This window comes from Eurytemora carolleeae, unplaced genomic scaffold (genome assembly GCF_000591075.1).
Source record: "Eurytemora carolleeae unplaced genomic scaffold, Eaff_2.0 scaffold19, whole genome shotgun sequence".
Taxonomy (NCBI): domain Eukaryota; kingdom Metazoa; phylum Arthropoda; class Copepoda; order Calanoida; family Temoridae; genus Eurytemora; species Eurytemora carolleeae.
Window position 1 is genome coordinate 77,256 of NW_019396026.1, and position 26,973 is coordinate 104,228.

The following is a 26,973-nucleotide window of genomic DNA, read 5'->3' on the forward strand; positions in this document are numbered from 1 at the left end:
TCAGAGGAATCTTGATAAAAAAGCCTTCATGGTAATTGAATCGATTAATAATATACTGTATATTGATATATCAGGTTTTAAATAAAGTCGGACCGAGAAGAATAGAAATAGTCAAATAGATTTTTATTTGATTCTAGTAACATCAAAAAACTCAAAGGCGTGGTAATTCTTTAATAAAATGTTTCTCTAAAATTAAAGAGTTTTTGTTGTGAAATAGACTTAATTTCAATGACCATGATCGATTGATTCAATTAAAACTTTCTAAATCAATTTTATAATCTAAATTACACTTGTTCATTAACTTTCATTCGGAATGACTTTTCCGGATGCAAATTTTCAAGTTTTTATTTGATTAGATTTTAGACATTAATGATTGAACAGATTAATCTTCTCGTACTTAAATTTCTAAATTCTAAATTTTTTATTTTAATATTTTAAAACTCAAAACTCTTCTATATATCATAACATTCAAAATTTAATCATCAAAGGTTTACACCATTAAATTACAAAGATATAGTAATTTGAAAAATAGGTTTTTTCTTCAGTCAAAATTTGGTTTATTTTCTTAGATTAAAAGATTTTTTTAAGAAACTATATTTATTAAACGGCCTCCCCCCCCCCCCTCTTTCCTGCAAAATTGCAAAAATAAGTTTCCAACACGATTATAAATAAATTTAAATGCGGAGGTATAAAATTCAAAAGTTTTCTAGAACTTGGTGAAAACATCAAAATCAAACTGTTCAACGCTCTAGACAGGTTTAAAAATCCCCCCCCCCTCTGTCCCTCTTAAATTTAAAATATTGTAAACTTTCTCGAACGAAAATTCGCAAGAAAAAAAGTGAATAAACAACATACCGTTTTGGCACTTGCAAACTTCCTGGCAGTTCTGTCCAAACCTGAAATATATAAAAACATTTCAAACATATTCAATCTTCAAGCAACACAAAAACTTAAAAGAACTTTTCAGGGGTAAATCATTTCTTAATTCTTCCCCACCTTCTGTTTACCCTATTTTAAGAGCTTGAATAAAAGCTTCTCACATTAAAAATGATTTCACATTTTAAAAATAATTTACTTAAAACTTACATATCTAATAAATAAAATGTTTTCTAAAACCATTAATGCATGGACCAGCAATACATGGTTGGTTATTTTACTGGACTGTAATTTAAAACGTTAGAAATGAAAATAATGTTTATATTTCTGTATGTATTACATATAACCCTGTAAGAAACCCTAATTCATCTTTGTCGGAAACAACTTCTGGTTTAAATTATTAATACACCTTCAAATATTAACTTTACAACAGAATAAGAAATTCAGCCATATTGGATTATATAAAAATAAAATTACTAAGACAAGTCTTTAAAGGTTTGAATACGTATCAAAAAAAAGAAATATTGAAACCTGAAAAACATCCGTAATTTTTTAAATAAAAACTACCCCTTAGAATCGTTTCTTTCCCATGTGTGTAAGGAATGTTGGTCAAGATTTTATAGGGGTTTACATCACAAATCTTTTTTTAAATCAATGATTTTTAGACAAATTGATAACATTTTTTGCTACAAGTTTAAATTAATAAAATAATAGTTTTTCCCCTTTACTTCAGGAAATAATTTGATATTCCCATAGATAAATAAATAAACATAGATAGCTTATGTACGCAAAATCACCAAGAATTGTACAGTCCGCGAACTCATACTTCAATGATAAGCGGGGTGGTTTGGTGATTTAATTTAACTATTTGAACAACAATATTTCACTGAGCAATACATCATATTGACGAGGACTGAAGAAGGACATGAGAAGGACTAAACTAACTTAATTTCTATCTACAGAACTCATGTACACCACAAGTACTCAATGACATAAGAACAGCCAATGTTCACAACCGACCTAGTTAATCTATAAAATAGGAATATCTTTAAAACCTCTCTGTACATTTATATCTTTCAAGATGAAAAATGTCGTCTTATGCGCAATCTATTTTTATCTATGGATATTCCCTTTGATAATTGTTCTTGGTCCCTATTGAAGTTCAATCTTAATCTGCGACGGGTTGGGACATGATTTAAATGGGATTTCCTTGTTACTTAATTTTACTCACGACATACTTTCCTTCTACTGACTTAAATAAAATGACTACTTGAAGAGACTGTTAAGGTAAAATGAAAGGAGGCTAAATGCCTAAAAACTTTAGAAGTTGATCGCAACCAATATTAACCCTATATTCCTGCTGGGGGGGGGGGGGTCAATTTGACCCCACCCCCTGTAGTTTTTTTTACATAACTCAAAAAGTATTGGTCTGAGGCTGTTGAAATTTTCTGACTTTTCTTACATACCCAAAGCCCTCCCTTTAGGCCTAAAACCGGGCTTTAATACTAACTGCCTGAGTCCTCAGGCACACTGCCTGAATGACTGCTTTTGCCTGTATCAAACTAAATCTTTGTTTTGACCCACTTTCACTTGTCAGATTTTGATAAAATTTAGCTTTTTGGAAAGCCTATGACATAAGGAAACGGATTGCACAAGTTTTGCGAAAAAAAATTGCAAATTTTTTGCAAACGACCTGTCAAAGGAAATTTGCACATTTTTAGTTTTTCTTGATTAAAAATCAGGTTATTTAAAATTTTGCAAAATTTTTTGCATATTTGAAATGGCATGGTCAAGGGCTTTTCAAAAATGTATAATTTTTCATTTTTTGGACAATTTTTTTTGGCAAACATTTTTACTATATAACTGGATTTTGCAATAAAAAATTCAATTTTTGCAAATTTGCAAATTTTTTTGCAGATTCTAAAAGTAGAGCCCAAGAGCTTTCTAATGATGTATCATTTGTCATATTTGGACATAAAACATGGGATTTAGAGGGGGGGGGTCAAATTGACCCCCCCCCAGCATATCCTGGTTTTCAAGTACCCCAGCAGGGATAGGGTTAATTCTATCTGATTTCCCTGTCTCGAGAAATTGACATAAAACTGTATCAAAAATATACCAAAACTCCTATATATGTCATATGGTATAGGAATCAAACTTTTAAACAGGATAACCCAAAGGTTATAGGTACGCTCCTTTTAGGATTTGAATACAATACTTATTCATTTTTAAACCTTTGGCCGTCCAGTATCTGATCCCGTTGTTTCGTCGGCCTTATTATGTTATGTATATACGAGTTTTTGTATAACTTTGACCCAGTTTTTTATTATTACTAGGTTTTTAAGGCGCTTCGCGCGCCCATCCTCTATTTATATTTTTAAGTGTGGCTCTATCTGTGAGTACAGTATAAAACAACAACAAAAAGTTTGCGGATTTTCAAATATTTTTTTCGCGAATTTTTAAATTTTCACAAAAATCAAAAGCTTTTGTATACAAGTTTCTGTAATTCTGAGCATAGCGGAAGGAAACCATTATTAAAACATGTTATGTAGTATTAACAATACATAAATGAAATATACCTGTATGGGTCACATTTAAATTGACAAGAATCCCCCTGCCAACCAGGGGAACAGCTACACGCCCCTGATACTGGGTCACATGTAGCACTGTTCAAACAGGGGCATTTATTTTCACATCGGGGGCCCCAGTTTCCCGGGGGACAAGCTGAAAATATTAATAATTTTGGAAATTAGGTCGAGATTATCAATAAAAACAAGTCTCAGAACAGAATCTGATATTTATCAAATATTTAGTAAAAACATTTCTTACATTTTGAGCAGTCGATACCACCGAACCCTTGATCACACTGACACACGTCCGGCTCTTCACATGTACCGTGTACACACGGTTGTGTACATTCAGGTACGCACGTTGTACCGTTGGCACTTCTAGTAAACCCTTGACAGCACACGTTCACAGTCCGGACCTTAGAGATCATCTAAACAAAAAAAAATTAAAAGTAGTAAAATCATAAATAGCACAAAATTGAGGTTAAAACTTTTGTTTTTGAAATAGATTAGCTTCAGTGACTATGGACGCGACGGGGTTGAGTAAAATCTTGATTTATTAAATTTAAGAATCAGAAAGACATGATGGTTTGTAGACGTCTTTAAAGCAACCCTACAAGCAAAGAATAGCATGTCCGATTCACAAAGGTATCACATAAAAGATTTCAAGAATGAATGAGAACACCGGAGATATAATTCACAGAAAAGATCAGATAATGGTTTTAAAGATACCGTTGTTAATCTGACATGGCCATCTTATAATTGTGTCACTTGAAATGTGTGTTCAGTCCCCTTTAAAGACAGATTTTCTACGTTATGAACTCTACAACCAGTCAGAACTAAATGGTTTTCAATTGTAATCACAGATTTAAGACTTAAAAGTGACAGACTGTATTACATTGAAATGTAAAGCTTTTCTTATTTCTGCCTCAACTTTACTGACAAATTGGAACTTTTAAAAAAGTCATCCTTTGGTGTGCTTTTTATATTTCTTGCTGTTGCAACTTTAAAGAAATTCAACCTTTGGTGTGCTTTTTACATTTCTTGCTGTTGCAACTTTAAAGAAATTCAACCTTTGGTGTGCTTTTTACAGTCTTTGATATGTTTAGATTTGGTCAAATATTAGGCTTTCCAGCGCAAATGGATTTTTACTTTAGTTCTTCGCAATCCCACGCAATTTCGCACAATTTCGTGCAACGGAATTCCGATTGTAAACCCTAGTAAAAATTACAGTTTGTATTTGGTATTATTTAGCCCGAAGGGGAGAGCAGTGCAGTGCTTGGAGATTATATATAATCCTATAATAAACTTAAACACAAAATAGCTTAATTAATTTGAGACATTAAAAAAGCATGAAAATAAACATTCAAGTCCTTAACTGTAAAAGTTAATTCTAGTTTCTCATCAACAATGTTAAAATAACGCTTCTTGAAAGCAATATCTGGAACATTCTTCTACTGACTTGACTGTACACTTTACACTGTACACTGTACAATCTTTACTGTACACACTGACACGGGTTCAGGTTCAAATGTATATAAAAGTTTGAATAACGGGTTAGGTTCATATCTATATAAGTTTGAGTGCAGGTTTAGGTTCATATATATATATATATATATATATATATATATATATATATATATAAAAGGTTGAGTAGAGGTTCATGCTAGAACATATATACACATATAAAAGTTTGAGTAGAGGTTCAGGTTCAAATATAGATATAAAAGGTTGAGTGCAGGTTTAGGTTCATATCTATATAAAAGTTTGAGTACAGGTTCAGGTTCAATTATATATATAAAAGTTTGAATACAGGTTCAGGTTCAAATATTTATATATAAGTTTGAGTACAGGTTAAGGTTAATATCTATATAAAAGATTGAGTACAGGTTCAGGTTCATATATATATAAAAGTTTGAGTACAGCTGCAGGTTCAAATATATAAAAAAGTTTGAGTATAGGTTCAGGTTCATATCTATATAAAAGTTTGAGTACAGCTGGAAGTACAAGTAAAGGTTACGAAAAGATAAAAGTCAATTACAATGTTAAACACGTGGATACACTGTTAGTACTCAATATTCTCTTAATATACTCAATATATACTCAATGATCAACCCTAGAATGAGTGTTTGAGCCTCCTTTACAATTCATTACATAATCAATCACCCCCNTTGGCTTCCAGTAAAGTTTATACTAAATACAGGAAGTATCAATAATTAAGGTAAATGTAAAAACAAATCACAGATTTGTTTCTTATTTTTTAGACTTGTAAAAATGTATGTTTCTACATTATCTTTCATCTAGGAAAGGGCTTGACCAATCCAAATGTCCAAAGACAAGATACAAGATAATATCTGTATTTATTTTTTGTGCATATGTGTAAAGGCTTTCTAAGTCTCGAAAAATAAGATTTTTCCCACTTTTTTTAAACATCAGACGCAGACCTTTCATCCACTGAATGAAAAAAAAGTTGATCCAAAAAATGATGTTCTCCTACTTTTACTTTATTGATAATTCCTGAGCAAAGTAATTTACAATGTACAATAATAAATTTAGTGCACAGCATAATAGATATTTTTTCGTTAATAATTGTAAATTTGTCGATCTTTCAATTCGTTGGCAGTTTTTAATTCAATTCAAAGTAAATGTTCCGTACATAATTGTATTTTCATAACTCTTCCTATGGAAAAGCTATTGAGAAAAAATCAAATCTTTCTCTTAATTTAAACTAAAGGCGCTGCAAGGTCAAAAAGTTTCATCAGTTCTTAAACTGTCTAGTGGAGTGATTATTTTTAGAAAAATAAATTTACCCAGCACTTTTTTAATATATTGGAAACAGTATTTTCCTCAAAAAAGATACAGGGTGTCCCACGAAACATGACAAAAGCAAGACGACAAAGGTTAAGTCTGAACTTTGATTTTACTTGTCATATTTAAGTCAGTCATCAACCTACTTTCACAATAATGATTCCTGAAACAACAAAATTCTTCTATTCCTGGAATTTTTAAATGTGGTCTGCCTTTTCTGTCCTGTCAAAATTACGATATTAAGAATTTCGTTCAGATTTCAATCCTATTAAACAAAACCAAAATTGTCGTATTTGGAAGAAATTCTTTACATCTCTGGTAATATTGAAAGCACAGAAAAGGCAGACCAAAACTAGGGGTATTTTGTGATTATAAAATATAGAACTTTACTTCTAACATTAGGTTTACGAATAAATGCCGCAAATTCTTTCAAAGATCAAAGACGACCTCCAATTTGTCTTACTTCAGTCATGTTTCGTGGGAGTCCTGAAGTTAATACAATTGGACCCTGTAGTTAATACAATTGGAAAACATATTACACCATAGAACTAATACTGATGTTAACTGATGATATGCAAGGCTTGTATTGAACCTGAATTGATAGGTTCGGGTCCTGATAGAGTATTCCTTCTAACCTTTCAAGAAAATGTTTGTCAAACAGATTTCACAAAATAATTTAAAATTTTGCGAATTTCATCGTTATCAGGCCGAAGTGGTTTCATGTCTCATGCAATTCGCATGATACAAAATGATGGGAAAATCATAAGAATTTCAAGTTTATAAAAATAAGTTTGTTACGTTGAAGAAGGTTGTAATTAGATAATTTTTTCAAAAATCTGAAAGTAAAAAACAACGTAGCACATGTGTTTGCTCTGAAATCCATCTCAACAGATTTGTCAACATATATTTTATGGCATGCCAGATTCACAATACTTTTTTTTTAAATTTTAATTTGAACATTTCTTTCTGTGCCAATGCCGCATAGTACGTGTATTGTACAATGTACATACCCGCCCGCGCTAGTCACTTCTATGAAGAAACTTTAAATGGAAATCATCAATTTTCAGATTAAAAAACTCAAACAAAGGTTTGATTGGTACCGTCGTACCGTCGTACCGTAAATCTCATTCGACGGAGGGTCACTTGAATTTACGTTTACAAAATGTCAAAATTACCTCAGTTTTGAAAACTGTTTTCATCTGTATCTTGTATCTTGAACATTTAGGAGGTATTGACCAACACCAGGTGTAGGTTCGTAGCTGGTAGGGTTGCTGGGACTGAACTCTCACTGATTGCTGATACCTAGAGAATACTAGAGATAATAATAGGTTCGGGGCTTGAGGAATTTGCTTTTCAATATCTAGAGGATTTCTGGTTAATAGCAATTAAGATGAGAAATTGTTTTAAATAAATAAATGAACTCAGGGTTACCAATAAAGTATGACCGACTTTTATGACGACATGAAACTCATCAATTTGGATTTTGGACGTTCTGAAGGTTAAGCTAAGTCTACAAAAGTAGAAGGTTTAAAGCTATTTAGAGAACTATTCTTGAAAGAAAAAAAACAACAAATTTTTTTTTGAAGGTAACCCTGTATAGCAACCCTTCGTAGAAATGAGGAAAATAATTCTAATTTATCCAAGAAATAAATCTGAGATTGAAAAAGTTAATATTGCAAAGATTCAAGTTAAGTAAACATATTAAAAATTCAGAAGGAAATGATTAATGTTCTGAAAAGCAGAAGATTCTCAGCAACAGAATATAGCTAAATCTGGAATTTAAAAATACAGCTCAGACTTCCTCTGCAGTGTGTCCCAAAAAAGAGCTTGTAGCGATAATGTTGGAAATTTGCCATTTTTTCTTTTAAAATGAACAATACGGCCAAGAAAATACTGAAGACAAAATGGGGAAAAGGTTTACAACTTTGCCTATAATAACTAGTACCACCTTTTTTGTTTTTTAATTATTAAAAAATTGTTTAACAACTTACGCTTCCTGCTTCGTGCAAATATTGAGTCCAGTGAGCTGGGACGCTTCTGTAGGATCAGGGGGACGCAGCGTCCAATCCCAGTTGGACCCCCCTTCATGCCAGGACGCCATACCCTCATTAAATCCGGCAGCTGTTGGAAGGAAGACGACTTGTAGGAGAAGGAAGAGTGCGGAACATAAAACTACCTGGTGAAACATTCTAAAGAAGGTGTTCCCTTGGCAGATTCAATCAATCAATCATGGATAGGATCATTACTGGTGTATAGATCTCTGGCAACACCTCAACATTATCATTATCTACATCTTTATATCAATCTTATACACAGATATTTTCACTTATACTCACACCATGTTCACTTAGAGCTCACTTGGTCGCCATCTTGGATTTATAAATTTCCATTTTAAGAATTTGAGGTATTTTATGTATTTGTATGTGAGTATTGTGTGTGCTAGTGTAGATGTCAGGCACAAGAGCGTCTACTGGCATTCAGTTGGGGGTTCCATCAAACACACAAATTCATATATAAATCATATATCAACCCCACTACAAAAGATAATACTATTCAATTTCTTTCTGGCTAGAGAAAGGTAAAAGGTTCAGGTGGTGCAGTATGAGAATAATCTATCGTTAAAATGTCTAATCTGAGACTGAAGTTGGATCGTTATGCAGATTTTTCAAATCTAAGTTTTGATATAATCCTTCCCCGGGCTAATTCTTGCACTGCCGGACACAGACTTATGCATTCATGCTTAGATCTGAAAAATAAAATCAAGTTTAATCTTTAACCTTTAGAAGTTCCTGGTTTCACAATATGTCAAGTTTTCACCATAAATACTGAATCATTTATTTTCTATGGGAGCTAGGTTAAGAGAATTAAGAGAATTGAAAACATAAAAACATCCAAAAAATCATAAAATTCAATCCCAGGAATATTTTGCAAGACTGTCAAATTTGCTTAAATGTAGACTTTTTTTGCAAATTTTCTCATTCTGAATATTTTATTGGTAAATCCATTCTCTGCATATTTAAGCAAAAAGAAGTAAAATGTTCACAACCAACAAATATGTGGAGTAAAAATTAGATTTTTTCAGATTCTATAATAAATATTTCATGGATATATCTTTTCCTTCCACCTCGATAAACTATTTTCCCCCTTTCCGTAAAAATGTAACAAATTGACCAAATGGGGGAAGGGGGATTGTTTACAATAAGGTGAATTATTTGCTAATTTGTAGTTGTTAAACTGATTAATTTAGTTAATTGAAAAAAGTATTTTGAGGTTTTAAGGTAAATATCAAACTTTTTCAAACTTAACAAAAGGGACTATTAACGTATTTCAAATTGACTCTACATTTAAAGAGGATCATGCACGATTCACATTACCCTGAAGCCTTTGAATGACCAAAACATTTTCTTTTTGAAGATCGCTACCGAGTCTTTGTCACAAACTCTGATTTTCTAATTCCTATATCTTTGCAGTCCAATGTGTAGACATTTGACATTTCAAACTATGACTTCTGTTAGATCAAATAATACAAGTTTGAAATATCAAAGGTTTACGACAAAGGGTTCAAAAGATATAGAGATTAGAAAATCAGAATTTGTGGCAAGGACTCAACTCCTTTGTATTTTTGGTTCCTCAGTAAATGTTACTTTCAGATGTACGTAGGAGAGCAAAAGAAGCAAATTGCCTTTAAAGTATTCCAAACAAAAAAGCTAACATTGCTATAAAGTTGCAAAGGGTACGTTAGTAAAATAGAGCATACACATTACACATTTTTAATATACATCTTACAGTCCTTTTATTAACAGTTATTTGATTACTTCATGCTGTTTTATTAAACAATATGACGGAATTTAAAACCAGTTTTTTATTGTTTGAGATAACAGTTAAATCAAAATTGAGAGGACTAAGAATGTGTCATAACACACAAAAACTTATAAGATTACAGATAGGGTTGTTAATCGTTTTTGTAGACGATCGTTAAACGATCGTTTTTTGTTTCGTTTTCAAAAACGATCGTTTCGTTTTCAGAAAAAAACGATCGTTTTTAAAAACGACCCACTCGTTTTTTTAAAAACGATCGTTTCGTTTTCGATTTTTCGTCGTCGTTATCATAACGAAACGATCGTTTTTCTGAAAAATGAAAACGTTAACATCCCTAATTACAGAACACTAGTACATAGTAACGAACTACACTTAAATAAAACGATGCGATTTTAAAAAACCCATTTCCGTTATTTTTTGTTCCACCAAGCGCCATGAGTTGAAAACAAAGACTACAAGTAGAATATTACATCTGTAGAAATGCATTATGAATATACACTCAACTACTATTGTTTAAAATAAGATAACAGGGTTTCTGGGTTCAAATTACACAATACATTACAAGAACATTAAGCACTTGCAGATTTTAATGTAAAAAATGCGCTAGTTTTCTAAAATGAAAATCTGTGTCCAAAATGTTAAAGTTTTGTTTTAAAGTTGGTGGAAAATGTCTTGAGGCTATTTTCTCTCAAATCATTAAAATAATGAAATCAAGGGCAGCTACTTTCAGCTACTTTCAGCTACTTTCAAAATATTCAGCTTTTTCCTTTAAAAATAAACTCATTTATTGATGATTATTTTACTTCATGCTATTCTAGATTTCTTGGTTTTCCGTACAATATATTTTATATATATATTTATATATATGTATATATGTAGTGGAATCCCTTCTAGATTATACTTAATTCCTTCAGCTAATCCAGACGTAGTTAGATATGTCTTTCGCCAGGAGAAAGGGAGAAGAAGAATGGGGGGTAGGGGGGGGGAGACAGGTCTTAATACCCCCAGCTCATCAGATAAAGTAGCATAGAGAGAGTTTTAAGATTAAGTTAAAATCTTTAAATCCAATGGTTCTCAAGGCAGTCTTGTCTAGAAAACTATATTTCTACCTTAGAACACCGAATCTATATATAAAGAAATATTCTCAGTTTGTTTTTTTGGATGTCTGATCCCAACTCAGGAACCCCTAAACCGATTTGCCTCAATATTTTTATTGGGGAAACCGGGAATGTTCTTAGCATGGTTTTGAGATTCTAAGATGAGTAACTACCTAAAATCGTAATTTAAGACCAAGCGCTGGTAAACGGTGGGAGTAACTATGAATAATCTGGGCAAAGCTGGGTTCCCAAGCTAGTTAGAACATTAATAAGCTTTCATAATTTATCTTTTCTTTGTTTATTAGAAAAATGTTAAGCCTCAAATGTAGAAAACCTTATGGGCCAGGAAGGTGGCGCAATGCTCCATGAATTTCCAACTGAATGTTTAGTTGGTTTGATTCCATATTTGGATAATTTGATAAATTCAAATTAAAAGTAATGATAAAAATATTGTTGTCCAATTCTAAACATTTCACTTAATCACGCCAAATATCATTGCGGAAAATTCAATCTTCATATTCAGGGCTACAAAGAATTGCAATTCAGTTGTTACAGTAAAACCAAAAGCATGAAACAATGAAAAATAAAAATTAAACCATTTCTTCTAGAAATTGTAATCGTGTTCAATGATAATAAAGACTAAGAATAACCCTATAATAAAATGAAATGATTTTACAATTAATTTAATTGTAGAAAGCTGGTAAATTAACAGGAAGTATAAAGTGTAGAGTGTATACCTCGTATACCCGGCCCAGCTAATTAGATTTTAACCTAAATTTTATTCTGCACTGGGATACAGAGTGCACAGTGGAAACAAACATTTGAATTTAAAGGGACTGTAAGCGTAATTTCAAGTGACCCTCCATGCAAAAATGACAATACCAGTTTTACAACGGTACCCTTAAAATATTTGTTGAGGCAAGCATGTTTTAGCTTTTGAAACCAGTTTATTTTGATTTGTGATTTCTCTTTCTATGCAGAAAAACTTGAGAAATGATCGGGATGAAACACTTGAGTCAGTAAAACGACGCTATCTATTATTGATCAGATTAAGGTTTCAAGGGTGCACCTGTGTTAATACATTGCTATCTTTGCATGGAAGGTCACTTGAAATTACGTTTTCAGTCCCTTTAAAATTAAATTTATAAAATGCCAAATTTCTAAACTTAGTAAACCAAAATATAGTAGTTACTGGAATCCATTACCAATATACACAAAATGCCAAATAACTCCGGCCGCAGGGGGTAAACATTTTAGTTTTAGGACAGGTTTTGGGAGGAATTTTTTTCACGTCGCGGAAATCTATTTATACTTTTTGCGTGTCGTTTGGTGTTTGTTTGTATCAAATAAACGTCAAAACGGCTGAACCGATCGGACCCACCTTTTTTGTGGAATTTCAACACTGAGAAGGTTTATGGATGCTCAGAATTTCAAAAATTTGTCTCCAAAACAATTTTGAAAAATCCACGTAAAAATATGAGGAAATCCGCGAACTTTTTTGTTATTGTTACGAAGAGAACATGCTCGCAGAAACAGATAGAGCCACAATTTAAATAGAAGATTGGAGCTCCTATTTCTAATTAATTTAGTTAAAACCCAAAATTTTTCCTTATTCTCATTTTAAAAAAAATATTTTTGTGAGCTTGGAAGTAATTATATTTTGATGTGACACCATATTTATTTACAACAAAAAAAAAGTCTATTTGTATTTTACTAGCTGGGGAACCAAGCGTTGCCAAGGTTTATATTATTACTCATAGTTACTCCCGCCACGCCGATTACCCGCGCTTGATATTAAATTTTAACATTTTTAGCTATGTATCCCCAGTGTACCTTAATAACAAAAATCAGCCAATTTGGTCCAGCCGTTTTGCCAGCTATAGCAAACACAAGTAAAAAAAACAGCATTAAGAAGCAGGACAGAAGAAAAACTTGTAAAAAAGGAACATAATGGAAACGAAAAACAAGAGATTAACAGTTGAAGGGTAAAGAAGAAATCCAAAAAAAAGAAATTATCGTTCAAAAGGATTTTTTTTTTGTTTTTTTTAAATCTGGGTTTATTTTTATTTTCAATCATACATCCTTTGTTCGATCACAAAACTCATTTATCTTCACCATCCCCCCCCCCCTATCCATCGAGAACCCTTCCGCCTTTAACTCTCCACCCCCCTCCCCTTTCCACCATAATGTCACCAGTAAATAACAGTTAAAAGTTCGGCATGTAAACAGAAACATATATTCAGGGCAAGTACATTGTACAAAATGTTCATTGTATGTTACAGTGAAAATTCTACAATGAAGATAAGAATAACAATAAGAGGAGAAATCTGAAAAGACCCCAGACACGTAGAAAGTAATGACGATTTTTAAAGAAAAAACTTAAACATCTACAGTGGAATGCAACATTTCACCATTTTTATGATTAAAATTAAAAATTCCCCGTTCTTCTTTTACTAAATTTTCCATCTAGCCAACATTTGTTTTGAAATACATTGAAAGAAAGCAAACCAATGCAAACATTTTTCATGCGCTGTATCTAGCTAAAAAAAAAACATTCAAAAAACATGAGACAAAAAATAAAAAGTGACAAAGCGGAGACACTCTTATTTTATGTACTCCATATAAAAACTCAAGTAGGACATATTGTCTATGTATATCTCTGATGTTTGTTCGATCATAACTCAGGAACCCCTTGACCGATTTACCTCATATTTTTATTAGGGAAATAGGGAGACCAACGGAAATTTTCCTAGTAAAGAATAGAAGTTTTAAATTGAAAAGGTAGACTTGTGTAGAAAAAACTTCAGAAAAAGCTGGGTTTCTCCACTAGTTTTAAGCAAAAAAATAAAATAAAAACATGAGAAAACAAATAAAAAGCGACAAAGCGGAGAAACTCTTATTTAATTACTCCATATAAGAACTCATGTGGGACTCGTGGTACATTTATTATATCTAATGTTTTTGAAGTCCAACAAAATTAAATGTTTTTTGTCGAAACAGCTCAATAAAGAAAAATGCGCAGAAATGTTTTATTTTAGAACCAATCCGCGCATCCGCCCTGTACGTGACAAGGATTAAACTGTACTGATGATCTAAAGTGTGTAAATTCAACCTCCAGGATCCCGACCTCCAACCCGGCCTCTGCTTGTCAAACTACGGTTAGACCAGAAAGACTCCCTACGGACCTGACATCAGGGAAACTATTTATTTTCACAAATACAGACTTCTTGGAAATATTAGGTTAAAAATATACGTTTGATTTTCATTCTTTTTAGGATGGCTTCATACGAAAAGTTTTTTTATAAATTATTTTGAAAGTGCAAATTAGACAATAAAAAAAGAATAATCTGTAGGACATTACTGGGACAACTTTGTGATCTTGTAGCTTCTCTTGTTTGCTTTAACAAACAAATATGAGAAGATGAAAAAATAATTATAGAGTTTATAACATATTATGAATTAAAACACTTTAATTCTTCTCAACAGTTATTCAATATAAGGAATAAGGAGGTATGATTGAAGTGAATTTAAACCTTACGTAAATTTACCATAGTTTGGCATACATCAAGTAATTATAATTTAAATTTGATATTTCATAAAAAAAAACTTCAAGACAAACGAACAATCCCGGGAACTGCTTTCTTACTCAAATCTTTCCTAAAAGTTGTTTAAAATTACAAAGCTTAAAAATGTTATTTTAAACATAAGAAAAAGATATCTTTTGAAAATTGAAAGATGATAAACATTTTAAAGCTATTAATTTTCAGCAATAAAATGCAGTTCCTCTATATAATGTGGACATATTAAAAGTACCAAGGGACGTTTTTTGGAAAATGTTATCTGCTGAAGAAAACTTTAGCCCCCGACTTATCCTTATAAAAAATCCAACTTTTTTTGTCCAAATTATAATATCTTTTGAAGTTATTGCTGACACTACTCCCTACCTCAACCCTGAATTAAATAAGAATTGAAAAATTGTGCATTTTTGTCAAAAAGATAATACAAAATATATCTATCAGCATTTTGATCCAAAGTCAGGTTTTTATATGATGACATGTTTCATCCTTTTACAGAATCTTTCACTTGTATGAAAAATATAAACTAAAATGTTTTATTTGGAAGTGGGGGTGAAATTTAAAAATCCAGCAGTTTTAAACAAAAATTTAATTTGCCCTTTGCCCTTGTGACAATTTTGTTTTTTCTATTTTGGAACTCATGGATGGTTTTACCTCACCACACGGGCAGCCGTAGTACATTTGAATTTCCGAGCCGGGTCAACCTTTCCGGTCCCAGTTTGTACTGTGTCACCCCGACATTGGGTAAATAAAGCAGACACTCAATCGGACTAGCCGGTGCAACAAGGTTGACGCGGTCAGACTTTAGGTTGAATTTAGTTTTACTAAAGGGTCAGGGGTGCGTGACCAAGCCAATTTTATTATTTTGAGCCCTAGGCATAGACAGGCTTAAGCTGCAAGGCGCTTGTTTCTAGTTTCTGCTTAAAGTGAGTTATTGGCAAATTATTGATTTTTGCGTAAGAGCTTGCTGTGAACTCATAGATATCGTTGTTAAATTAGGTACAGGATAGTTCAACCACTTCTTTAAGAACTGGTTCAAATATTCCTGTTCGTGAAATCTTATCTTTGCCTCAGATTATATTTTTTAACCGCAAGAAAAAACATAAACAGAGAAAACCATTACTTACTTACTTACAATTTGACACCAAAGCCACGAGCCGTAAGTACTTTGTCTAAATTAGTCACTTCAGTTTTCGACACTGTTGGTAGAATATCACTTAAACTCTGGTTTGATTTGATTTGATTTGATTTGATTTGATTTGATTTGATTTGATTTGATTTGATTTGATTTGAATTTGATTTGATTTGATTTGATTTGATTTGATTTGATTTGATTTGATTTGATTTGATTTGATTTGATTTGATTTGATTTGATTTGATTTGATTTGATTTGATTTGATTTGATTTGATTTGATTTGATTTGATTTGAGCAGATGAGTGAATATTAGTTTCGACTTTTGACTCAAATATATTCATTAAAAACCTAAATCTGATTTCTGACATTTAAAAAAATATTTTTTCTAGTTTTCCAGTTGTTTGCAACACTAGGGATGAAAACGAAATACTTTTTTGATGAGTTCGTTTACAGTTTGGTGTATAAGCGTTCGTTTTTTTACCAATTATTTAACGGTTTTTTCCGTTCTTCATTAAAATTTTTCGCTAATTTTCAAAAACTTCCGTTTCTTTTGAGGTTTTCCCATCCCTGTGTAAGCCTATATAGTGAATACAATGCATGTTATGCATATCCCAACCCGTGTGTATTAACCGTATCTATAGAATATACATTATAAAACATCAATGTTATTCGATCCTGCATTTTATTCACGTTTTTAAACACAATTTAAAATGTTACCATACATACATGTTTTCAAATATTTTAAATATAGTCAAAAAGAAAAAGTTGGAGATTTTAATTTTAATTATATCTTATTTATATTATTAATTAAATATCATGACAATTATTTCAAAAACATTATTGAAACTCTTACTTTCCCTCTTCAATAAATAAAATAAATTACATTTTTGCTAATAATCTTAAATAAATAACACCTCATAAACCTAATAATTAAAAAGGACTATAAAATTATATTTCTTAAAATAAAGTTTTACCAAATAGATTATCAAGCAGTACAATAGGTGGCAACAAATAAACGGACCAATTATACACGACGTCACAAGTGTCAAATATAACAAGGAAAACGAATTTTTCTCACATTTGTTGATCTGTTTCCCAAGATTAAATAAAAAAGTGTAAAAACAGAAAATAAAGAACACTTAAAATTGCACTTATTTTACTGTAGATAAGCATTTATTCTAAAATTATCACTATTTTTAATAATTATGTCGGACACAAAAACTAAGTTGACACTTATGACGTCAGAATTCAACTGTACTAAGAGTGTACAAATTCTACGTTGCCATCTCTTGTAATAGAATTGTTATTTTGTATTAAGAAATGTATTTGTATGATTTATGTCTAAATAGATATGTGTTGGTTTGGTCAATTTGATAACCTCATGGTCTTAATGTTCTTCCTTGATATGGTAGTTCAGGGAGCTAGGGGAGGAAGGTAAACCACAATTATTTCTCGTCCGAGCCACATTCTCCTCAATTTCTTGTCCGAGCCACCTCAAAAAAATCGTTCAACCCTTGCAAATAAAAATATTTTCAAAAATATTCGTATTTGGAAGGGTTGGACATTTAAAACAATAGTATTGGAAGGACAAGGATTTCGAGGTGGCTCGGACGAGAAAATGATGAGAATGTAGCTAAGAGGAGATATTGTTGTGATTGGCCTTCCTCCCCTCGTTCAGGGGGGGGGGAATCATATGTGAATACACTGGGGGAATACATCATTCTTCAGCGATACACAAATACAAAAAAAGAAAGAAATTATAAAAAAGAATACATTGAATAGGGCAGAGGTTGGTATAGTAAGTCATTTTTGCCACAAAACTCTGATATTTTCTGTTCCCTATATCTTTGCAACCCGACGTCGTAGACCTTAAATATTACAAACAATAAATTCGCATTCGATCAAATAATCTCAGTATGAAATATCAAATACACTATCTGACTATACAGATTTAGAGATTTGAAAAGTCTATGTTTGTGGCAAGGACTCAATTTCTTTCTATTTTTATTTTATGATCCGACTAAATAGTTTAATTACTAAAGGTACGATGAAGTATTGCAAATAATAAAATCGCTTCAAAAAAAAAGTTCCCATTCTCTGAATATCGATTTCAGGCGTTGTAACTGTCCGTAGTACAGTACAGTACAGTACAGTACAGTAAAGTACTGTACAGTACAGTACAGTACAGTACAGTACAGTACAGTACAGTACAGTACAGTACAGTACAGTACAGTACAGTACAGTACATTTCAGTATAGTATAGTACAGTACAGTACAGTACAGTACAGTACAGTACAGTACAGTACAGTACAGTACAGTACAGTACAGTACAGTACAGTACAGTATAGTACTGTGCAGTGCAGTACAGTACTGTGCAATGCAGTGCAGTACAACAAAACCATAAGGAAATTAAAAATAAAAAAAGAATAAAAACAAGTTCAGTGAATACAAAACAGCAAACTTAAAATAAGCTTTACAATTGTCTGAGATTATATTTGTCTGAAGAATATATACTGAGGAAATTCTAATTTATTTTATGAATGTTTCTTCCATTAAATATTTTCTGAATTCAACTTGTTTTCCAACCCTGGAAATCAAGCGATAGAAAATGTTTTCCAATGTTTAAAAGCCTGCATGCAATATTACCAAGACAATAAAATGGTTTTACCAGGTTGCGGAATATGCCAGAAAAATTGCGGATTTTATGTTCAATTTTTAAGTTTTTCAAATTACTTTTAATCATTTAAACTTTTAAAGTTTTCAATTAGAAAATAAATGTGGAAAAAACAGTTTATAAATTCCCCCCCCCCCCCCTCCCCCTAGCAATGTGGAGGGGGGGAGGTATTTTTCCCGTAATTATATGTATACAAACTTTAAATACTTCAAATTAAACTAAACTATGAAGATTTCCTTGATTTTACCAGAAAGTTTTAAAATATTTTGATTTTATACAAAAACATTTTGAAATTACTTCCCAGGGCTAATTGCATGTTCGCTTTCTATTTTATTGTCTATAATTCAAACATTTTTAAATCATGGAAATCATTGAAAAAAATATTGTAAAATAAAACAATAATAACTTTTACCGCGAAAAATAATTAATGTATTTTTTAGCTTTTAATCTTAAACTAATAATGTAAAGCATATTTCATCTTTATCTTCAAACAATGATAAAAAATAGAAATAACTAATTTTGAACAATAATGTCTAGTTCATGAATAAAAAATTACAACGAAGATACAGGAATATGAAAACTCAAGATTTCCCAGTACACTGTTTTTCAGGGGTGTAATCCACCCTCTTCACCCCCCCCCCCATAAAAGTTTTTGGAAGATTTTTAAAACAGAAGAATTAGAATATGGAGTTTTGATCTATTTTATTTTGAAAAAAATGTTCCGCTTAAATAAATAATTTTATTTTTAACAGCTGATTTGGATAAAAATATTCGTTATGTAAATGATATTTACATCCCAGGATAGAACAAATTCCTGTGCAGGGAAGAAATAAATGTTTAAAGAAAATATATTTACCCTGCAGCTGTTTTATAAATTCTGCCTGCGAATACAAGTTTATTCGCACTCTCAGCCAGAATTTTATCCAGACAATTTTCTAACAATATTCGGGACGAGTTTGTATCTTATAAAGGGACTGTAATCGTAATTTCAAGTGTCACCAAAATAAGAGAGTTGAAAGTCCGATGTACAACAGTGCCCTAAAAACCTTTATACGATTTCTCTTTTTTGATCTTGTTATTTTCTGCATATATCAGTATTTCACTTTTTACAGAGAAACCATAATTTTTAAAAATCTATTTTCAGACAGATTTTCGTCCTTTTTGCTTAGACAAAGATTAAGGGTATTGTAATGAAGGACTTTTAATGAAGGGTAACTTAAGTTTATGCTGACACGTTAATTGCACGTGAGATCGACATCTTTTATGAGTTCAATCATGACTCCTCTTATTGCAAAGCTATTGGGAAGAACATAAATGTCTTTCTAATTTGTAACAGAATAAATGAGCTTTTCTCATACTTGTCCATAAATTTCAAAACTACGAGTTACGAGGTCACAAAGTTCCACCAGGGATTCTACATACATTGGACCTTCTCCTTCTGTTTAGTTCATAGTGTACAGTCCTTTTAACTACAGACTCGAGTTTGTAACTTAAACCTACTGGACGGTTTGTAACTAAAACCTACTGGAAGGTATGTAACTAAAACCTACTGGACGGTTTGTAACTAAAACCTACTGGGCGGTTTGTAACTAAAACTACGGGACGTGTTTGTGACTAAAACCTACTGAACGGTTTGTAACTAAAACCTACGGGACGGGTTTGTAACTAAAACCTACTGGACGGTTTGTAACTAAAACCTACTGGACGGTTTGTAACTAAAACCTACGGGACGGGTTTGTAACTAAAACCTACTGGACGGTTTGTAACTAAAACCTACTGGACGGTTTGTAACTAAAACCTACTGGACGTTTGTAACTAAAACCTACTGGACAGGTTTGTAACTAATACTATAGACTCGAGTTTGTAACTAAAACTACTAGACAGGTTTGTAACTAAAACTACTGGACAGGTTTGTAACTAAAACTACTATACAGGGTTGTAACTAAAACCTACTGGACGGTTAGTAACTAAAACCTACGGTACGGGTTTGTAACTAAAACCTACTGGACGGTTTGTAACTAAAACCTACTGGACGGTTTGTAACTAAAACCTACTGGACGTTTGTAACTAAAACCTTCAGATTTATAACTAAAACTACGGGACGGGTTTGTAACTAAAACTACGGGACGGGTTTGTAACTAAAACTACGGGACGGGTTTGTAACTAAAACTACTGGACAGATTTGTAACTAAAACTACGGGACGGGTTTGTAAATAAAACTACGGGACGGGTTTGTAAATAAAACTACGGGAGGGGTTTGTAACTAAAACTACTGGACAGATTTATACTTAAAACTACGGGATGGGTTTGTAATTAAAACTGCGGGACGGGTTTGTAACGAAAACGACGGGACACGCTTGTAACTGAAACTACAGGACAGGTTTATAACTAAAACTACGGGACGGGTTTATAACTAAGACTACGGGACGGGTTTATAACTAAAGCTACGGGACAGGTTTGTAACTAAAGCTATGGGACAGGTTTGTTATTAAAACTACGGGACAGGTTTGTAACTAAAACTACGGGACGGGTTTATAACTAAAACTATGGGACAGCTTTGTAAGTAAAACTACGGGACAGCTTTGTAACTAAAGCTACGGGACAGGTTTGAAACTAAACCGACGAGACAGGTTTGTAACTAAAACTACGGGACAGGTTTGTAACTAAAACTACGGGACAGGTTTGTAACTAAAACTACGGGACAGGTTTGTAACTAACACTGCGGGACAAGGTTTGTAACTAAAACTACGGGACGGGTTTGAAACTAAAACTACTTGACAGGTTTGTAACTAAAACTCCGGGTTTCCCAGGACAAAGAAAACATTTATTCTGGATTTAAAATAGTTTCCCTTTTCAATTCTTTTTCAAGATTGACATATGTAATGCAAGGTTGAATCAATCACCCAGTCAACGGCTTAAGGAACCCCACCAACAACATTTCAATCCTATTTAGACTCCTAGTCTTTTTTAGGCTTTTTATTTCATTATGCATTGGTCGGATATTTTATGAGAAGGTATAAAGATAAATATGTATTTTTTTAACAGACTGATGAATGATATTTTAAAAAATACCGAGAAAGGTATTAATATTCGATAAGGAAAGGTAATAATGATATGTTATAAGTAAAGGTGTTAATGATATTAGATAAGGGAAGGTGATAATGAAATGCGATAAGAAAAGGTAATAATGATATGTGATAAGGAAAGGTTTTAATAACATGTGATAAAGTAAAGTATTAGTGATATGTGATACGGAAAGGTATTTTTTACTGATATGTGATGAGGAAAGGTATCAGTGATATGTGATAAGGAAAGGTATTAATGACATGCGATAAAGAAAAGGTATTAATGACATGCTTTCTCCGATTATATGTGATAAGGAAAGGTATTAAAGATATACGATAAGAAAAGGTATTTATGAATTGTGATAAGGAAAGGAAACAAGAAAAAGTAAAAAAAAAGGTAGAATAAGAGAATTGCAGAATAGGATAAACAGCATAAAATAAAACAGTATTGAGAAAAATAATAAGCAAATAAAGTAGTGAAAGATTTTTGGGTTTGGATCTAAATAAAGGTAAAAGGGAAAAATTATAGGTTTGCATTTAATTTTTAAAAAAAGATTGAATAAATGAAAGATTAAAAAATAATTGAAATAAATAAAAAGATTGGTTAGGAAGATAAGATTGGTTGAAGATAAGATTGGTTAGGAAGATAAGATTGGTTAGGAAGATAAGATTGGTTAGGAAGATAAGATTGGTTAGGAAGATAAGATTGGTCAGGAAGATAAGATTGGTTAGGAAGATTAGGGATTGGTTTGGAAAGCTGGGAATGGTAAAAAATGTGATGGATTGGTTGAAAATGATAGAGATGGTTAAAATTAGATAATGGAATTGGTTGGGAAGGTTAGGAATTGGTTAAGAAAAACCAAGAATTGGTTAGGAATGCTGGGAACGGTAAAGAAGGTTAGAGAATGGTTATGTATCGTTGAGGTAAGGTAGGAAAGTAATCAAAATAAATTTTTAAAAGTCGTATGATAGATTAGTAGTAGAAAAGGAAAGGATTGCTTAGTAGGTGCCTATATATACTTCTAGTTTAAAAATGTAAAAAGTTTGTAAAAATGTTTTAGTTTACATTTACAGTCAAACTTTTCAAATTCATCAAGTCCTTCGCATTTAAATACAGTCTAAAGAAAACATGTAAGCTGCAGTCTTTTTACTTAATACAATTCTAGTTCGGGTACTCAACTTTGTCTGGAGATTAAGATTAAAGCAGCGGATGATCCGGATCCAAGGGGTAAAATATCAACCAAATGCTGCAAAAAAAACTTTTTTACTCCTAAAACCCAAATCTGAACTTTTGAAAAAAAGAAAGATTGTTAAAATGTCCTCATTTCTGAACAGTTCATCAAGTATCAGGATAAAAATAAGCTAAAAAATAAAAACAAAAAAATTTACAAATTATTTTTTTGTCAAAAAAATTCAGTTAATCGTAAAAAAATTACCTGGATCCGGATCCATTTTTTTCCAGTGCGTATCCAAGATCCGGATCCGCATCAAAATTAAATGAATCCTAAGCACTGGATTAAAGGAATTGAGCATTTGCCACAAACTCTGGTATTTCAAACTATAAATTATGTGGGATATAATTATGAATTAGAAAATTTAAGTTTGTGATTAAGACTCAATTCCTTTNTAGACAGATAAGACTGCAGAGTTCTTTATATAATCTTTAAGACTAGGAAAGGGATTTATTTCACCAACTTTAACGGGGTTCCGGGGGAGGGGGAAGGGTCGGAGAGAGGAGAGGGTTAGATGAAGGGAAAATACCAAGATTAATCGTAGAATGAGGATTGGTCGTTTCGGTAGATTTACAGGGTTGCCCATAAAGAATGAGACTTTAACCCCGAATTAGGGCTCTTTTATAATGTTTAGGGGGCGGCCCGGGAGGGGGAGGGGTTGATGGTCTGGTATATCTTATAAGTCCAATATAGGTGAGATTTTGACAATTTTTTTATTCGTTTATTTACCCTAAAAAATAATTTATTTCCTCCAATTTTTTTTCATAAAAAAAAGAGTCAAACTGCACTTTCAAGGAACAAAATAAATAAATTTTCTGTAAACATTCCAAATCTTAGTTGCATCCTTACATATCTTCGTTCCATTCTTACAAATCTTAGTTCCGTTCTTACATATCTTAGTTCCATTCTTACAAATCTTAGTTGCATCCTTACATATCTTGGTTCCATTCTTACAAATCTTAGTTCCATTCTTACAAATCTTAGTTCCATTCTTACATATCTTGGTTCCATTCTTACAAATCTTAGTTTCCCCCCCCCCCAATATTTATTTTTATGTTAATTCTTAATTAGTTATTAAATATCTAATATTATTAATGGTCTCATCTGTCCTTGTGATGTTTCTTACCACCTAGGAAATAGGAAAAACTGACACTTTTTAAGATAGAAAAACGACAATATCTATGACATTATTGATTGCAGTATGATTATCGGTTTTACAGGAACCGTTATGAATCGGGCAAACCCCTCCTCTGATAGGTCACACAGTCCCTTAGTTTTTAATCTTTTAAGTGCTATCGTTGATATGCTAAATAAATATAAGAAAAAATGAAATGTAACAAATCACCTTATTTATAAATGTGTTGGTCAATGATTTGTCTTTATTAAAGGTATATGTTAAACAATATATATAAAGAATAATTGCAAAAAAAAGCTTTAGCATTGATATACTACACGCCCCACAGTGCAGTATTGTTTATAAATGATGTATTTGACAGGCGGAGGGGGGGGGGAGGGGATGTAGATTATAAAGTAAATATCTATTCATTGATTACACCTTGCACCTTTATACAATTCTCACAACACTGTTTATTGTTTATTCACATTCACACAGAGAGCTCTGCACTGTTTAACTCCAAAGATTTTACGTAATTAAACACAGCTGATCAAACCCGCATTTGTAAACCAACTATAGAAATTTACAGTAAGTAAATTTAGTCGGTTCACAGGGTAGCCTGTTAACAACCGGTTTCAGCTGCGTAGACACATAAGGCTTAAAGTAAGAAACTGCGTATAGGGGTGATAATTTATTAGCAACTTTGTCTTATTAGCCAGGAATTTCTCTTGTCCTAACTCCTACGAGGGGGGAGTGCAGAAGTCCGACCTGTTAGTATCTTAACTCCAATCGAAGAATGCAGTAATAATTAAATTGGCGGATTGAATCTAGGGTTCGTAATTTTTTATTTGAGCTTCATGCGGCGTATTTATAGTATTTCGAAACTGAGGAGCATAAAAGAAATTCTTTACAACCATAGGGTCATATTAACAGTCTACAGAGGTCAATATAGTCTTATTTCTACTAAGAAATAAACTGTTAAATGTTAACTTTTTTCAGATTACCAATTGAGGAGCGCGCATGCAGCAAAACACGTTTGGGTGGCGGTGATTACCATGATTGAGGACTTCTGTACTCCCCGCCCCCCCTGCAAACATTTAGTCATCGACGAACCGATCGGCAAAAATATAAAGTCCAGAATTATTTACCCGCCAACTTCGCCAATCACTATCGGCACATATATAGTCGGTAAAAATGTATCCTGGGCCCAAGATGACAAAAGGTCCCAAAACCTTATATCCTTACTCTCCTTACGAGCGTGTGTTGATCATAGGGAGATAATGAATATTAGCCTCCAGTCAAGGTTAAAATTTTTGGCCGGAGGTTGCAAGTACTTTTGTATCACTCACATAAAAATGGACCCAGCGCATTACTGGATTCGGAATACCAAAAAAGCAATGATTTGATATATAATAAGACTCATTTTCATTGATTTTTATTTTGACCTCCTGAGGTCATATCAATCTTGAGGTCATAAGACCCTCAGGATCTTATTTGTGGTCAAACAGGGGTATCAGAATGGAATCAGAACACATATGTTTAAATACCTCACATGACTTATTTTCATTGATTTTATATTTTTGACCTCCGGAGTTCATTGATATTTTGAGGTCATCAACCTATGCAAATACAAAATATATGCTCAATAGCTTGTGAACGAAGACTCGAAAGGCATGTTTTAAAAGAAACAAAATATGAAAATATTAAATAAATATTAATTAAAAACAAATTTAGTGTTTAATAAGTTCAAATCCGTTTTGTGTCTTGATTTATAAATCTTAACATTTTATGAGGTTCTGTTATCAAAAATATTTGCATGCGAATTGCGCCCCTACACCACCAACGTCCTTTTTTAATTTGTGCCCCCCCCCCTTTAAAAATCCAAGACACTGGCTTTGATATCTGTGTCCCCCCTACTCTAAACTCCTGTTACGGGTATGGATATCTGTTTGCCCCCCCCTCTATAATCCTAGCGACGGGCCTGGATATCTGTGTGCCCCCCTTCTAAAATCCTAGCTACGGGCCTGGATATCTGTGTGAGTGTGACTGTTAGAAAGAATTAAAACATGTCCCTGTTATATTGTGTTTTCAGTGCGCTGCGCTGCTGTGTTTATATAAAGGGCAGGGAAAGGAATAGGATGCAGATAACCCCCACCCCCGTTTTTTTTCCATGTAAATTATGTTTTTTTAGAGAAAATAAAAAATCTTCCATAAATCTATTTTTTAAAGTTTGATGAAACAAATTCATCATCAGGTTGAGGATTGAATTATCTAGAATAAAATCTCCATAATTTGTGAATGAGAAATTAAATGATATTTGAGCCTAGGATGGAGGGAAGGAGAGGAATATAAAGTGGATTCAGACCATATATATACATTTGTATGCATGAAACCATCCAGAATCAAACTCATATAAAAATATAATTCGTTTCTTAACAATTAATAAAATTACCCTTAAGGTCATAATGTTCACTGGCTTTCAAATAGCAGCTGTCTTGATATCAATTTTGTTACCTTTTCCCTAAAACATTATACTGCATATCATTTGATTTTGATTTTGTTACCACAACAACAAAAATGATGAAGTTACTAAAAATAAACTTAACAGCTGAAATTTCAAAAATTAGTAGGGTTTTTTTGTTAAAGTGCTTTAAAAACTGTTAATCAAAAGAAATTAAAAACTAATAAGTACAAACCACAGACTGCACAGACTGCATATTATCTCCTTTCACACGGTGGGCTACGTAGGCCTAAGTTGACCTGGCACGACATGCTACTTTTTTACGATAGATTTTTTAGAGTGCCATCTCACGGCCACTTGTTGAAACCCATTCAGGGGTTAACTTAAATATCCCTGAATACAGATGTTTGCTGCTTGGTCGTGTACAGTACTTTTACACAATAGAACATTGTGCGGAAAATATTGTATATTTTAGTTGATAATTAATCTCTCTAACTCTCTTATCTCTGATTTAAATAAATGACAAAATTTTTCACAAACCCCTTTAGAC

At 32.4% G+C, this 26,973-nt stretch overlaps 1 protein-coding gene across 3 annotated transcripts in view; it reads right to left on the reverse strand.

The window, feature by feature from the left end:
- The window catches only part of LOC111712268 (protein draper), a 56,168-nt gene extending 47,157 nt beyond the window's left edge, over positions 1 to 9,011 (reverse strand). For 2 of the 3 annotated variants that reach the window (XM_023486948.1, XM_023486873.1), the window contains exons 1-5: positions 8,243 to 9,010; positions 7,427 to 7,553; positions 3,706 to 3,874; positions 3,456 to 3,600; positions 856 to 896 (exon numbers count right to left, since the gene is read on the reverse strand). In XM_023486948.1, the coding sequence (XP_023342716.1) occupies positions 856 to 896; positions 3,456 to 3,600; positions 3,706 to 3,874; positions 7,427 to 7,553; positions 8,243 to 8,439 (679 nt within the window). In that variant the 5' untranslated portion in view covers positions 8,440 to 9,010. Of the gene's footprint in view, positions 1 to 855; positions 897 to 3,455; positions 3,601 to 3,705; positions 3,875 to 7,426; positions 7,554 to 8,242 lie in introns of all 3 variants that reach the window. The other variant, XM_023487021.1, reaches the window with a different exon arrangement.
- Between the last annotated feature and the right edge of the window lie 17,962 nt (positions 9,012 to 26,973).